Source organism: Ooceraea biroi, chromosome 7 (genome assembly GCF_003672135.1).
Source record: "Ooceraea biroi isolate clonal line C1 chromosome 7, Obir_v5.4, whole genome shotgun sequence".
NCBI lineage: Eukaryota > Metazoa > Arthropoda > Insecta > Hymenoptera > Formicidae > Ooceraea > Ooceraea biroi.
Genome location: NC_039512.1, coordinates 15,408,962 through 15,424,058, shown reverse-complemented (window position 1 = coordinate 15,424,058; position 15,097 = coordinate 15,408,962). Strand labels below are relative to the sequence as shown.

Genomic DNA, 15,097 nt, shown 5'->3' with positions numbered 1-15,097 from the left:
TCATGGTAGTTTGTTATAAATATCGATTAAGCAAGACTGAAAATATCGCTTAAATGCAATATAAAATAAGGATATGCACACTGGAAACACTAGTGGTTACTTTATTTTTTATTTGACTCATAAAGCAAATTATTATTTATTACATTACTTCTTATACAATTAGTTTTTCTCACTTTTCATTATCTTCTAATTTTTATTTTTTATTTATTTTATTACTCATGATTTTATTATTAAATTTTTTATTATTATCTTTTTTACGCATTACTGCAGTTTCTCGTTGAACCAAATCGCTGCAGCTTACTCATTCACGTGTGTAATATTTTTTATTCCGCTCAGTCTGTTGGTAGTTTGCGGTAGAATGTCCCGTACGTGTTCCGGAAGCTTCAACTTTGCGGAGTATCTCGCAGATCCGTCCGTACGTCCGGTTGCAGTCCTCGGACTCGGTAACTTTTCTTGTGGAAATTCGTTTTTCCCCGCACGTGGACGCGGACGCTCGCAGTGCAATTTCCATGCGATTGAAAGCGGGCGAGCGTGATTCGCACGGGCGATACGAACGAGGTGCGCGCGAGAGGCGGGATTACACGCGAGAGGCGTCGGGAACGGATTTTACAATTGCAAATTGTCAATCCGCACGGCAATCCGCGTCTTAATTAACAATTAGCCCCGCGCCGAACCGGGTCTCTCCGATTTGCGTGGGAAACTCGCCCCCTTATGCTGCACGATCGAATAAAACCGCATCTGCCCTTACGTCCTTTTTCCCTTCTCTCTCTTTCTCTCCCGCTCCTCCTTTGTTTCTTCTTTTTCCTGCGCAAAAAATGCGCGACGAGCGATTCGCTTGCGAACCTCGTTACCAGCGACGAGGGTACTCTCCCGGGCACGCAATAAAATCGCAATCGAAGGTACGAAAGTCAAAAATGCGATTACGCGCTCGTCGAACGTTTAATCCCTTAAAACTGCGAACTGCCCCTCCGACTCGACGGATTCGTTGGGAACACACATTTCCGCCGCGGCCCTTGATTATTTAAACACACATTCCTCTCGGCGGAGTTCCCGCGGCCACTTTTTGTGACGCTTCATTTAGTTTAAAAGCTAAAATATTTTTTTATATCTTTGATGAAAATTGTGCTTTCCGATCAGAATTAAAATTTCCTTTAAATAGTTCAAGTTTGCGTTTCGAGAGAACGGAAAAAGCGGAATATCGAGAAATTAAAAGACTCGGAGATAAAATTCGTTCTAAATATTTTTCTTTTTTAGTTTCCGCTTAATAATGACTTAACTTTATTAATAAATACAGCAAGGATGGGAGAGGAAGCATCTCGAGGAATGAAACACACACACACACACGCACGTATCAGCGCAATTTAATTCTTTAATTGTTGTCAGTCGAATTCGAAATACACTATAGTCGATCTTTATTATAATTATTATTGTATATATACGTGGTACTTCTTTCGAAAGGTATAAATAACATAATACATAATACAACGATCAAACCATGACGATACGCTGCTCTCTCTCTCTCTTTCTCTCTCTGTTTTTCTCTTGATGATCGCCCTAAAAATTATACATACCTACAATCCGCTCGAGTACTGCAGTGAAAATTGCACGCGTGCACGCGCGGATTGCGTGTGAAACACATACAAATTATACGAGAAAAAGATTATTTTCAACCCCCGGCGAGTTCTCCCGGGGGGCTGACACGAGGGAGAGGATCGCCTTTCTTTTCTTTCGCAATTCTGCGCGACAGGGACTTTCCGCGAGAGTAAAATCGCATTAATTAATTTGCTGCCACCGAGAACTGATGATAATGATAATAATAATAATGGTAATGGTAATGATGGATTCGACAGGATAATCGATCGATGACAGTTCTGATCGTGGCATCTTAATTGAAACACGTCGGCAATCAGACCACGCTGGATACGGTGTCCTTAACGTTCCTACGATATAACACGCTACTATACACAGGGAATACGGTAAAACGCACGACTGTACACTTATGTCAACTAAATCGCACGAAATCATCGCCGACGAACACTGAACGTCCAAAAAATCCGCGTACTCTCTTCGTTGTGTTAATTTATAGAATTCTGGATTTTTCAATTGATCATCAAATTTCTGAACTTATAAATTCCAGAATTTCTGTTTTGTGTGTGATTGGAATCAAAGAGTTTTCTAGGTTTGTGGATTTCCAAATTTGCATTCATCGAATTCATGATTTCACTTATTCATATTTATTAATTTGTAAAGCTCAGTAGATTATCATGTGATGAACATTCGCAGATCTGGTATTCTGAATTGCTCCAAGCATTTTCAATCCGCTCTTGCCATAAAGGATCTATGTAGAATTAATTTTTTTATACAATTTTCCGCATTTTCTCGTTCTCTTTCTTTTCTTTATTTTTATAATAAAATTACATAATCCGCGTTCAACAGGAAGAAGTCGCGAGATTTCTTGGACGTTCCTTCACAAGTATAAATCTGCATATACATAAACATAAAATCTACGACTATGGAAGATGAGTATGATCCTGATCGCAGCGTGTCGTGTGAATCGCGTCCTTCGAATTCGCGAATTAAAAGTAATTCTGCGCGGCCGGTCCTCTCCCTTCACCTCCCGGCCTGTACTCGTCGGCCTGCAACGTCCTTCCTCCTTCCCCCCTCCCCGCAATTAATATTAAACGCGTTTGGTGATGGTGAAGGTCCTCTAATACATCTAAGATGCACACCCATGCTTATTTAATGCTCCGTTAATTTAAATATGTGTATGCAGCACAGTAGAGACTATCATTTTTTTTCTATTCGTTAATGCGCGTGTTACATGTGTGTAATGGTATGAGTGAGTACGATTCTCTCTCTTGCCTTCGCTCATCTGCGCCCTTTCTCGCTTTCTCCCTTTCTGTCTCTTTCTCTTTTCTCTCTCTCTCTCTCTCTCTTCAACTGCCTTCCGTTTCGCTGCCTGCTCGAGCTTCTAAGGATCAGGTCGTCGATCCACTCGATCGGAAGTCGCGATTCCTCTCTTTCTCATTTTCTCTTTATTTCTTTCTCTTTCCTTCCTCCTGCATTAAAGCGAACATCTTGCCCAAGATAATTCGACGTTTCCAAGTAGGGAAATGTAATCATTATCGAACGGCGGCGCGGAAGTGCATCGGCGATGCATCAAAATGTTCGGGGCCGGCAGCCTTTCTTTCCTCTCTTTCTCCGTCTTTCTTTTCATTTTCTTACGTGTCGTGTAAGAGTTCTCACGAGAGTTGTACGAGACGAGACGTGTTCTGTGGTCCTTCGTCCTGCTTATGCTTCTTCCAAAGTCTTCGGGATCGAAACGATCGCCGTGATCTTCGCGCTCTCCGTTCAGATCTCTGCGATAGTGGAGGTAACGCGAGTTTTTCCAGCTTTTTCTTTCAACATCGGAAGTCGAACGGTTCGAGAAATCACGACGATCGCGGTCCCTGCGAGTTCTAATCCCGAGGCTTCAGGGAGAAACGACGATGATCACTCTCTCTCTTTCTCTCTTTTCCTTGATTCTAACGTTATCAGTCTTTCAAAGCGCCTTGCGATTGACAGCGATCGCGAGCGGTGAATGCATGAAGTGAGTCGAACGAGGAACGAAACGATGAAAAATCGGCGAAAAATCGGCGCGCGCGACTGTCAGAAATTCGTTTTTCTCTTCTTTTTCTTTTGCCGGCGGATTCAACGAACGTCTTTCTTTTAGGCCGACACGACGATTCCTTAGAAGGGAGGCAGGTGAAGTTTGAAGTCTCTTGCGAGTCCCGCACGGTCTTTCTCGATCTCGTGATTGATGATTAGCGTGATATCTACACCGGAAGCAGCGACACGTAATCGCCCGCTCTTGCTTACCTCCTGCGCGATCCTTGCGTGTGGGAATCACGTTCCTGTTTTTGGAAACGAAACGTTTTTACAAACATTCTGATCGCGCTATCAAGTTAGATTTTCTAAACGAGCGAGGCGATCGTATTTTCGCGTCTGGGGCTTCTTAATTAATTAGGTCGTTATTTCGAGATGCCGGAGATCTCGAGACCGCGCCGGGACTCACTCAGTTACAGCTTCGATCTCCCTGTCCTTCCTTCCCCGCGCGATTACAGCTCGCTGAAATAGCGCGCGAAAATCGGGCGCGTCGATACATCCACATATGGCCGCGCGAAACGATCGCGGGAGATATATGTAGATACGGACGAGAATAAATACCGACGTTCTAAATTGGCGTGTCGATGTTGTCTGATCGATGAACGAGCTTACGGAAACGAGCGTAGATCATGATCGTGGTACTGCTTGGACTTTATTGACAACAAATAAATCGCGACGAGAAACGAGTCGTTCGATGATGGCTAATTCGGTAGCACTTCACGATCGTAATTCAAACCCTTTGGCGATCATAATGAATGCAGAAATTGATATCAACCAAGCTTGAAGGAGGAATCTGGAGGGACGAGGCGAAGTATGGCGCGTGTCGATTCCGCTCCCCGGGTGGAAATTGACGTTGAAATTTAACCACGCCGAGAGGGACGCGTGTAAAGTATGGTAAGAAGCGGACTATTTCATTCAAGACCCCATGAGAATTATAGATTCTCGATATATCGAGTCGCGATGTTTACTACGACGTTATCAACGTTCGAGCGATTTCGTGCACGCTTGAGTAAAGCATTCATCCTTGCAACAACAATTATTCCCAACAAGGTAATGACAATAAAAGGTCTCCGCTGGTGCTTTAAATGCTGTCTGAAAAATGCCCTTATCTCGCATTTCGGAAATTTCGATTTGCAGATTGGAGGTTGGTCAATCTAAACAATAACTGTTGTTTTTGATTGGTCAAATTTCGATTAACTAAAAACTGATAACTTAATGTTCAGCGTATAGTGCTCAATGAGAGACGAACGGGAGTTGATGCACAGCGTCGAAAACTGTTGATTGATAATCGAATAATCGGTTAAGAACCGTCGATTGCTTTTGTACATCGTAGAAGTTTATATAAAAAGAGGCTTGCGCTTTTCGCAAGCGTGTGGCCCGAAAAGTCTACAAGGGCGAGTGGAATGGCCGAGGAACACCTCTTCTGCGGTGTGTCCCGGTCGAGGCCCAACAATCGGATCGCTTTTGGGAAACGAAAATGACGAGGCAAACGAGCACTTTTCCTGTTTTCCACTTATGCTTATAGATTCTTGCTGAATGAAATTCGAGCGATGCAACCGGAAAAAGTAGACGCGAGTCGATACTGTCACTCGGTGGTCGCGTAAATTCTTCAGCATCTCCCCCGCGGCTGATCCTCGGAAGTTCATCATTAAATCGCACTTTCTCCCGCCATTTTTATGCTGGAGCGGCCGATACTCGGTCAATACGACCGGAAGCAGGTGTGACGACGAATCGATACTCTTCCGATTGTAACATAAATATAAGCAGCCCGTCGTCGTTTATTAACAACCGTTGGCCGCCCTTTCGTGAACTTTCACGACCTAGTTTGCCTCTGCAAGTTCCTTGGGCTTCCTCAAAGGGTTCACGGAGATCCCTTCAATTAATCCATTTGTGAATAACGTAATAATACGATTATATATTTTATTACGCCCCACGATTAGATCGCGCAACGTACTGCAAGTTAGGCGACTATATCTGGCAGCTTGTGTATATAAGAAGTGTGTGCATGTATATGTGTGTGTATGTGTGAGTGTGCGGCACTCAACAACTCAATATTATATATTAAAATATGTAATACGCTCTTGATAACATGTTGTCTCCTTAAAGATCTCAATATACTATATTTAATATATAATATCAACTCTCTCTCTCTCTCTCATACATTCTTTTTTCTTCTCTCTTTCTCTCACTTTCTCTCTTCTTAGCGTCGGGTATAATCATTTAGCAACTACGGCCGGCTGTCGGTTATATTACATTAAAAACGTCCGATTGTTAGGTCTTTGCGAATAAATGCATATTTATTATGTATAATATAATGACGCGAGGCTGCCGAAATACGTCGTCTTCATCCTTTCCCAAGAAGCGCCCTTCCGCACCGAAGGGATTGTCTCGCATTAAAATGTTATAATTAATCCAGCAGCGGTCGAGAATTATAGCAGGTAATTATTTTACAATAAACAATTACCATACTAGTTTCCTTCCCTTTTTGCATTTTTTATAGATGACTAAAGATGATAAAGTTAATTCGTTATAAATAAAATACGAATGTAACGTAATTATTAGTATTTAATTCGGACACCGTATAAAAATATAAAATAAACTGAAAAGGAGAGAGAAGAAAAGAGAATAAATAATAGAATAAAATAAACAATATCATGAAATAAAAAGAATATAACAGAACTTTCAACCAGAATCCAGTGAAATTGAATTACTAAAATCGGAAGAAGCTCGAATCATCTTGCGATTTTACAGAACAAAGTGTATAATTATGTGAATATTAATATATGCATCTATTAAATTCACGATACCATTGCCGGATTAAGCAATAAACTATCAGCCCCTTCGTCGCGCGCATTCGTAATAAAACTCTAAACCCTCCGTGTCACTTTTCAACTCGCAACTCGCCAGAATTCATCCGGAAAATGCGCACAGCTATCTAGATTCTTCTCACTTCCTTCCTAATCGTTGAGCTCGTGCACACGACATACACAAATATGCCGCATTCTTATAAAATCGTCGGACAGTCTTCTACGGTGTATATGTGTGTATATGCATGTGTCTGTGTTCTCCGAAGCTGTCGCCGCTTCCTCTCTTCCTTCGGTTTCTCTTCCGTTTTATGTTTCATAGAAAATTATACAAACGCCGGAGTGCCACGCGCGGTAACAATTAGTATACGCACAGAGATAATGAAAAGCGGATATCAAAACCCCTCGATCCGGGTCGTCGATCGATTCTCCGGTCGATTGGTGGATCACGATCCTCGTAATCTCGACACTGCTCTCTCTCTCTCTCTTTCTTCATCCGAAGATTGAATCCCGGAAAGCCTCCCCTTCTGGACCCACAAGACGTAAGTTTCGACATCAAGATACTTACTATTTTTCACAACGGAGAAACATCACATGCGACGTATCCGCGGATTTGTCGCGGATTCGGATTTACATGCGCCGCGCGACATTTATAACGTCGTCGATAATTCATTACGCGCGCGGATATCGCGCGGCGACGCTTACTACCGCGCCGAATCGCGTCGTCCGTCCGTTCGTCCATCGGATGTGTCGGCATCGATTAATCCCTCACGCCGACAGGGTGAGGCGACGACGAGCGCCCTTCGGAGCGTTTAAAATGCGAATCTCGCGGCGCGCGTCTCGTGGCGCAGTATCAAAATTCATTAGAAACGGTGAGATCATCGCTCGCCCACGACGCGCGCACGCGAGCACGCGGTATAAAATTCTACAAAAATTCGAAGGGCTCGAGAAGGCCGACACGAGCACGCGATACTTGCGTTTCGCTCGGTGCCGCGATGTACATTGTTCCCCGTGTGTTTCCGTTTCGTTAGCAGACTTCCGGTGCGCGCAATCTCTCGCCGATCGTTGCGATCGTGCCTCGACCTTATCTCGAAATCAAACTATCAAAGAAATCATTATTCAGAAATTATTACTAATCTCAAACCCTCTCCGTGTTAATTATTTCATAATAATTCAGCAATATTTATGGCGATCCTCATCTGAAAATTATTTCTGTTTCTGTTCCTGCGTCGAGAATCCACTCGGAAACTCGGAGATCCGCGAGTTCGGCGGGTCAATTAAAAGTTTATAGCCGCCTAATCGAGCCGGTATCGAGAGAAGTTAACGTTAACATCCGCAAATTTCTACTCGATCTGGCGCATCAGAATTTTCCAGCGATTTATCCCTGCAACGAACGTGAGACCGCGAGCACGCGCGAGCACTCGGAAGCATTTTTGGCTTCGAATTTCGGTGGGGTGGAAATCCATAAAGCGTTCGCTCGCACACTCGATTAATTATTGCGAGGGGGTGCGGGAGGGCAGGCGGCCTCGCGCGGCTAGCGAGCAACGTGAGAGTGCCGAGGATCGATCGACGACCCCGAGATCGCCTCGTGTCGCTGTCAAATGGTCCAAAGTCTTCTAAGGATCACGCCGGTGCATATCGATATAACAATACGCGGCGCTAACTAGGATCACGCTGTGTTATCACGAGCGCAACGGATCTGCTAGCCAGTCCGAGCGAGCGATAAGCTCGAAGAGGTTCCTCCTTTGTCCTCCTTCTCTATTCTCTCTATCTTTCTCTCATTGATCTCCTCACATCATAGAGGAACGTCAGTCAGTCCTTTCTAGAATACACAGTCTCACACAGATATTTCTTTATTGTTTCTCTTTCTCTTTTAATTCGCTTAATGTGACATCCGCCTGTCATCCGAGATGGAAATGATCGTATGGAGCGGTTGTCTCGCTGGAGACACCGTTTTCCAATGTTACATCCGGCCTTTGCATTCAGCCATTTAATTTTGTCTAGTCAAAAAAATGAAAAAACGGAAACGAGCTGCGACACGGCACGGTGAATTGCGAACGATGGTATTCGGAAAGTCGTCTGCAACTCGTTTGGAAATCACACACGTCTGAGCCACGATATTCAGCTGTAAATGAGGGAAATGTATTTCGAGTAATGTCGCGGTACATTTCAAAACGGAAATGTACGAAATTCGATTAAGACATATCCAGTAAGTATACGTACGATACGTACATACATATATTACGTCATTAATTAAATAATCCGGGTCGCATCTCGATGACGATGCAATTAAATGTAGCGATGTTTCGAAGAATTTTATTGTTTGTTTTCTGAAAGTTAGCTATTCTGCTATAAAATTAACGTACGAGAAGTATCGACTTTCCTGAATTCAAGAGAGGAAGGAAAGCCTTGCCGTCTAAGGATGGAGCGTGTTTTCAAAGAAACCAGTACTCGTGTTGCGTAATAATAATCACGACGGTTGTCGAATTATGATAATCACATACTGTCGACGTGTATCGCCGCTTCGAGATCGCGTGACGCGTTAGGTGCTTGGATCGATACGCGTAGAAAAGAGTTTTTCACCTCGACTTTTTATCGTCGACAGGCGACGACGTAAAAGATCTAATTACTAACTCAGGAAACAAATCTCGTTTCTCCAACGAAATTCACACCAGCATTTCCATTTCGCAAGTGCGTGTGTCACGGGTGAGATCCGGTTCATGGTGGTTGCTCCGTTTGATCTCGCTTTCGAATTCATCTCGAGAGTGTCGTCGCGCGGAATGAGCGATCGGTACGTGTGATAGAATAACGCACTTGTGCAAGATCGCCCTGGCGACAATCATCGATCCCGAGCGGAAGCAACCGCTCGCGCCGCGCGGGACTAATTAACTCGGGAATGAATGAACGATCAATGACGATCAAAAATAGAAATCGACTTCGCGATGATGCGTGCAGCTTTTACAAATGACGCGAATCGTGAATGATGTTATGTACAAGATGGCGAGAAGGGTAAAATGCGAGATTGGGCGAGGTTCGATTGCTACACGAACGCTAAAAGGGCCAGCGTTGATCCTGCGCGAGTTTCAGGACTTCTGTTTGCTAAAGTGGACTTTGCAGTTGTTGGAAATTTTATTTATTACTCTCGTGTGTGTGTTTTACGGAGAATATTTAAAATAAGGCGGGAATTATTTAACACAAAGCCCTTTTTTCTGGATTTATGATTTAAATTGTAAATTAATTTTCTCGACTTTTAAGTTGGAATGTGAAGAGTGCTTCGTCCTTGTGTGTTTCTATTATTACATATTACACATCATAAAGTTGTAAAATTATTATTTACGAGATGTGCTTTTGTAAAGAAACACGTTGGCCTTTCCAGCGTTACTTCCTTCGAACCCGGTGATTTTGTTCATTTGTGTCTTCGTGATCCTTGTTCAATTCGCCCGATTGAACCTGTTTCCGGGGAAGTTATCGGATCAATGCGGCGGGGTGGATTGTTCGCGCAGGAGACGATCGTCGCCCGGCGCTTTTTCACAGAGATTTCTACAGAGGGAAGCCGTTCGTGTGTTCCGTTGCGTGTGTGTTTCCCTCTGATCAACTGTGGTAATATTATTTTTAAGAAATAGAGAACAGAGATATACTTTATAACTATAATATGTATATCGGCTAATTAATATGCCACCTCGTAACCATCGAATAACGTTAACACATTGCACGCACACATTATCTCCTTCCTCTCTCTCTTTCTCTCTCGTTACATCCCCGCGACATGTTCCCGCGCATGCTGCCTCACGTCCTTCGCTATTGCGACCCTCCCACGCGTTGACGTACATTGGTCTCGCTAATTATACCTACGGTAATTATGTCGTTAGCAATAGTAATGGCTCTCAGGCGCCACCGATCGACCGCGGATTGCGTTCCAGGACGAGATGTTGTCCGTCGACTGATGGCGATGGAGACGCGCCGTAGTTATCGCCGGTGGTTCGCCGGTCGATCGATTCGCGTCCTGTTTCTGTCAGACGGATTGCGTGAACCGGATGACTGTTTCACTTGTTCTGGAAAAACGCGTCATCGCAAAGACCACGAGTCGCAAGGGGGAAAACTGTACGTCATCGCGTAATGTCATTCTCTCTTTCTTTCTCTCTCTCTCTCTCTCTTACTTTCTTTCTTTCTCGTGTCGTGAAACTGTAAAACAAATTTTCGCCGATGCGGTAATAAGACGCATGTGCTGAGGCGCGAAGTTGCGTGCACACGATGATGACGCGCCTCTATCTCGGCATGCGCATTCACACACATTCGGACGCACACGTACACGCACATGCACACTCACCTCAGTCAAAAGTGTTATCCTCTAAAAGTCACACAGTTGCAACAGTGCAGCAGCTCGTAATAAATCAGCATCCTTGTGCCACACCCACAGCCTCAGAAGTTTACATAATACAGTCATATATACGCTAGATTCTACGCCAATGTGTCGCCAGTGTGTGTATATGTTATATAATATATATATATATATATATAATATATTCATTTATTTGTGTCTCTCCTCGTATATTTATAATGGGCGCGCGCGCGACGATTGGTGGGTATCCAAGTATTACAAAGAAGCAAATGCAAACGCGCAATCTCCCTTATAATGGTAACGGGATTAGTTTATCAGTTGGCTTGCATACATCTCGCCGCAATTACGCTAACGGAGGTATATATATGTACACATGTATTTCTCCTCGATCTCGGATGCCATTTTCCCCCGGAGATTACCAAAGCACTCCCTTTCATCTATCTTTCATCGATCTGGTGATCTCAGATCCCTGTCGACCAATAGCGGTAGTAATGACATTCTATTCGAATGATTATCGATCTATTCGAATAATCGATCGCGTTATGATTCTAGATAATCACCAGACGTGATTTCGCGGATTTAACTGCCACGTTACGTATTTTAATTTGCGATACAAGCCCGCATGCTCTCCTTTGGAAGGAAAAAAATGAAGGAGTTATATCGAGCTGCGTGCATAAAAAATCGCAGGTGTAATCCACCTCCCGTTTTAGTCCCGCCGTCTCTCCCGGCGCACCTCTTTACTTATTTATAATACTTACATAGACACGCCTAGCTTATTATTAGCGCAGTGCTTCGCGATGATCGGTACACGCTCGCGTGTTGTTGTCGCTGATACCGCCTTAAAATATACACTTACGGTTGGTGTGTACGTGTATGCGTGTATTAATATATCTATGCGCAGTGTGTGGATCGTGTGTACGTGTATGTATATGTACATGCATATACGTATCATACACGTATGTATCTACGTATATTTATACATATATGTATGCATATAACATATATCTGTATCAATTAATTTAGAATTGTGCAATGAAGGTATTTAGAGCCATTAGTGCGACTACTGCTGCGGATGTGGTTGGACGACGTCGCTCTTTCTCTCTATCCGTTAACGAGTGCACCCTCGCGTTCGCCGGATCCGCTCGGTGGGTTACGACTTGCTTTCTCTCTCTTTTTTTCTCTTTCTCTCTCGTCGCTTTTCTCTGCAGCTCGGTACCCTCCCTCGCGAGTCCTACGAAGGGTTTCTCGGACTCGGGATAACTGCGTCACCGCGGCTTGCTCAAGGTCGCTTGTAGCTCCTCGCAGTTCAAGTATACTTAATCGAAGTGCGCTCAAGATCTTTCGATTTATATCATCCTCTGTAAGGCGCCTTTGATCTCTACCCCTTTCCCTGTACCCGGCTATATAAAGTCCGTCCCGTAATAGCGCGTGCCTAAGGTGGACGATGTGGCGGGCGGGGGGAGGAGATCACGGGAAAAGGATCCCGCGTCCTCAATACTGAAACAAGACGATCCTCTTCGCACTTTTTTATTCTGTCGAGGTCGGATCCCTTCGAATCTCTTCGGACCGCGTGACGTCGATTGCCTCCGATTGTCCTTGAATCCGCTCCAAGTCAAAGCCGCAGTCCAAACGATCGAGAAAGATTACCGCAGTCCTCTTATGACATGACGTATCAATCGCGACTCTGTATACATCCTCATTCTCGCGAATCGTGCTCCAATATTCGGAGATAAACGTGCACAGTTGTCAGTCTAACTTAAAAGCTGCCTGTCGTTATCGTTCTAGTTTCTAGATTCAGCTGCCGTTCATCTCATCACCCTCATCATCTTGTCTACTTGGCGCGATCAACTTCCAACGTTGTCCCCGAGACTCTTAATCGCAACATGGACGTCTGTTTCTCTGTACAACCTTGATCAACAGCGATCAAGCGCAATCCGCGTCGTGGTTCCCTTCCCTCTCGGAAGCTCGTTACATAATTCTCCAATACGCTCGGCATCACCTTCGCACTCGGGACAAAACGCACTTGGATACTTTCATACTATCTCGGACTACCGATTACGACCCCAATTCGCTATATTCTCTTTCGTGTAATTAATATACCCTCGGTTTCCTTACTCTAACACCCTGCAGTAAACATTTCCGCCAATTCTCTTACATCCAATATCAATATTCAGCTACCACATGCCGTCTGTCCGCGATCCCAATATTGCCGATCTGCAGACAGCGGCCGGACGAACGTCAACCTTTCCATTCTTCAACCCTCACGTCGTCCATTAAGTCCGCGGTGGACTGGCTCGGCTAGTCCCCGTTGCGCCCGGGCAACGCGCCCGGCTCGGGGGTCTCGGATGTATCCCCGGATGTTTCCGCTCGGCCGCTGGACTCACATCCAGGGAAAGTCATCGAGCTTCTCGCCACCTGCGCCTGTGCATTTCTCGCGGGTGAGCGAGATGCGATAACGGCCGGCAGCCTATCACTCTCTCCACCGTCACGTGGACGAAGGCGCGATGGTGGTGGCGGCGGCGGCGGCTTCCACTGCCGCTCGACGCGGCTAAAGGACGGTCCTGCGGGACCTGATCCATTTGGACTCGGTTACACCCAGGAGTCACCGGCGGCGGCGGTGGCGACGGTCGAGCTCGGCGGCGGCACCTGATTCGCCGCCGTTGCCGCCGTCACCGACGTGACGCCAGTACCATCCGGCATCCCGACTCCAACCCCGTCGGGCATCCACTGACCACCCGCGCCGCCACCAACACTACTACCTCCGCCGCCGGGCCCAATCACACCGCCACCGCCGCCGCCAGCGCTGCCGCCGCCGTTGCCAGGTATCGCGCCGCCGGTCTGTCCCACCTGGCCACCCTGGCCCACCCCCAGCTCGTACTGCCGCTTCTTTTTCTTCTCCAAGTTAACTTGCGCGTAGAGCGGCTCACCGGGTTTCGGCTGCTGCAACACACACACAAGCCAACGGTTAGCCAACTGCTGCTTCTCTTGCGCGGTCGTGAGAGGGGGTGGGCGAGGGGGAGAGAACCGCGCGGCACCTCGACCCTTCGGACGCTGAAAGAAGCTAAGTCACTTGTTTTTTGGGGGGAGAGGGTAGTTTATCAAACAGTGTACATATCGATCATCCGTGTCAAGTTGTATGAAGTAACGATAAATAAGAGATATAATCGAGCAATAAACGATGAATGATAAAAGCTCCGTAGAAAAGCTTTCGTCACAGAAAACGCACTGCAATCTAATCTATTATTATTTATAGATATTAATTATCATAAATGAATTGCGATAATCTTTCGCTTAGACGCAATGCGCTTCAAATTATTCGTATTTCTCGATTATCCACGGTGATTGGTTGCTCTTTGTCTTTTTCCTGTCATTATTTCGAATAATCAAGAGTACACTGTAAACATCTAGGCACTACGACGAAGATGTGATATGTTTGGCCTTTATTTGCAGTCAAGTATATATGTACGTATGTATGTGCATATATATATACATATGTATATATATATACACACATGCTGTCTAATATACATATTTTCAAGTAATTGTCGTTTTTGTTACACTGCGCTTTCGAGTACTCGGCTAAATACAGAATATAAATATTCCGACGTGCGACGTGAGTAGATAGTTTAAGATACACATGATATAAAGGGACGTACATGAGAGAGAAAAAAATCGCATGTGCCATAAAATTATATATAATGATGTCATATAATTTCTTTTATGTGTGTATACGTGTACATGTACGTGGGATCTTCTCTCGCGTGACAAAATTCGAATGATACTCTATTAATATAGATCTTTCACATTTCTCTCTACTCGTCGTAACAGAAAACTTCATAGATTTTCAAGAATCATCGATTTAATCCGTATTAACGGATATAATATAAATGAATACCACCACTATCAGCACAAACTGAAAGATTAAACTCGATCCTATCCATACTTGTTGTGTCCTACATTACTCCTTTTTAAAATAAATTTTCCACAGAGTATACAGCATGTTGGAAGGAATTAATAATAGTGATATAACTTGGACAATCGAAATTTTTTTTCTAATCTACCTATATGTACGCCGTCGTGTATATAGTGCATAAATATAATAATACTCGTGTCAATTATACTCTGTATGTGTTTCGACTTGCATGTAAGATGATAAGATATCGGTATCATCCCCTAGGCTTATATACAAAATCGGGTGTAATACAATAATAGATGGACGTGCTACGTCATAATTTAGTCGTATAAATGTGTTACACATTCGATCGTTAAAACGTAACTGAATAGAAACGGTAGTAGGTCACTCAAAAAT

General features: G+C 44.4%; 1 protein-coding gene across 8 annotated transcripts in view; it reads right to left on the bottom strand.

Annotated features, from left to right (window-relative positions):
- Positions 1-1,348: 1,348 nt before the first annotated feature.
- LOC105288124 (catenin delta-2) overlaps positions 1,349-15,097 on the bottom strand; it is a 44,244-nt gene continuing 30,495 nt past the window's right edge. For all 8 annotated transcript variants that reach the window (XM_011354144.2, XM_011354153.2, XM_011354159.2 and 5 more), the window contains one exon: positions 1,349-13,728. In XM_011354144.2, coding sequence (XP_011352446.1) covers positions 13,378-13,728 — 351 coding nt within the window. In that variant the 3' untranslated portion in view covers positions 1,349-13,377. The remainder of the gene's footprint in view (positions 13,729-15,097) is intronic.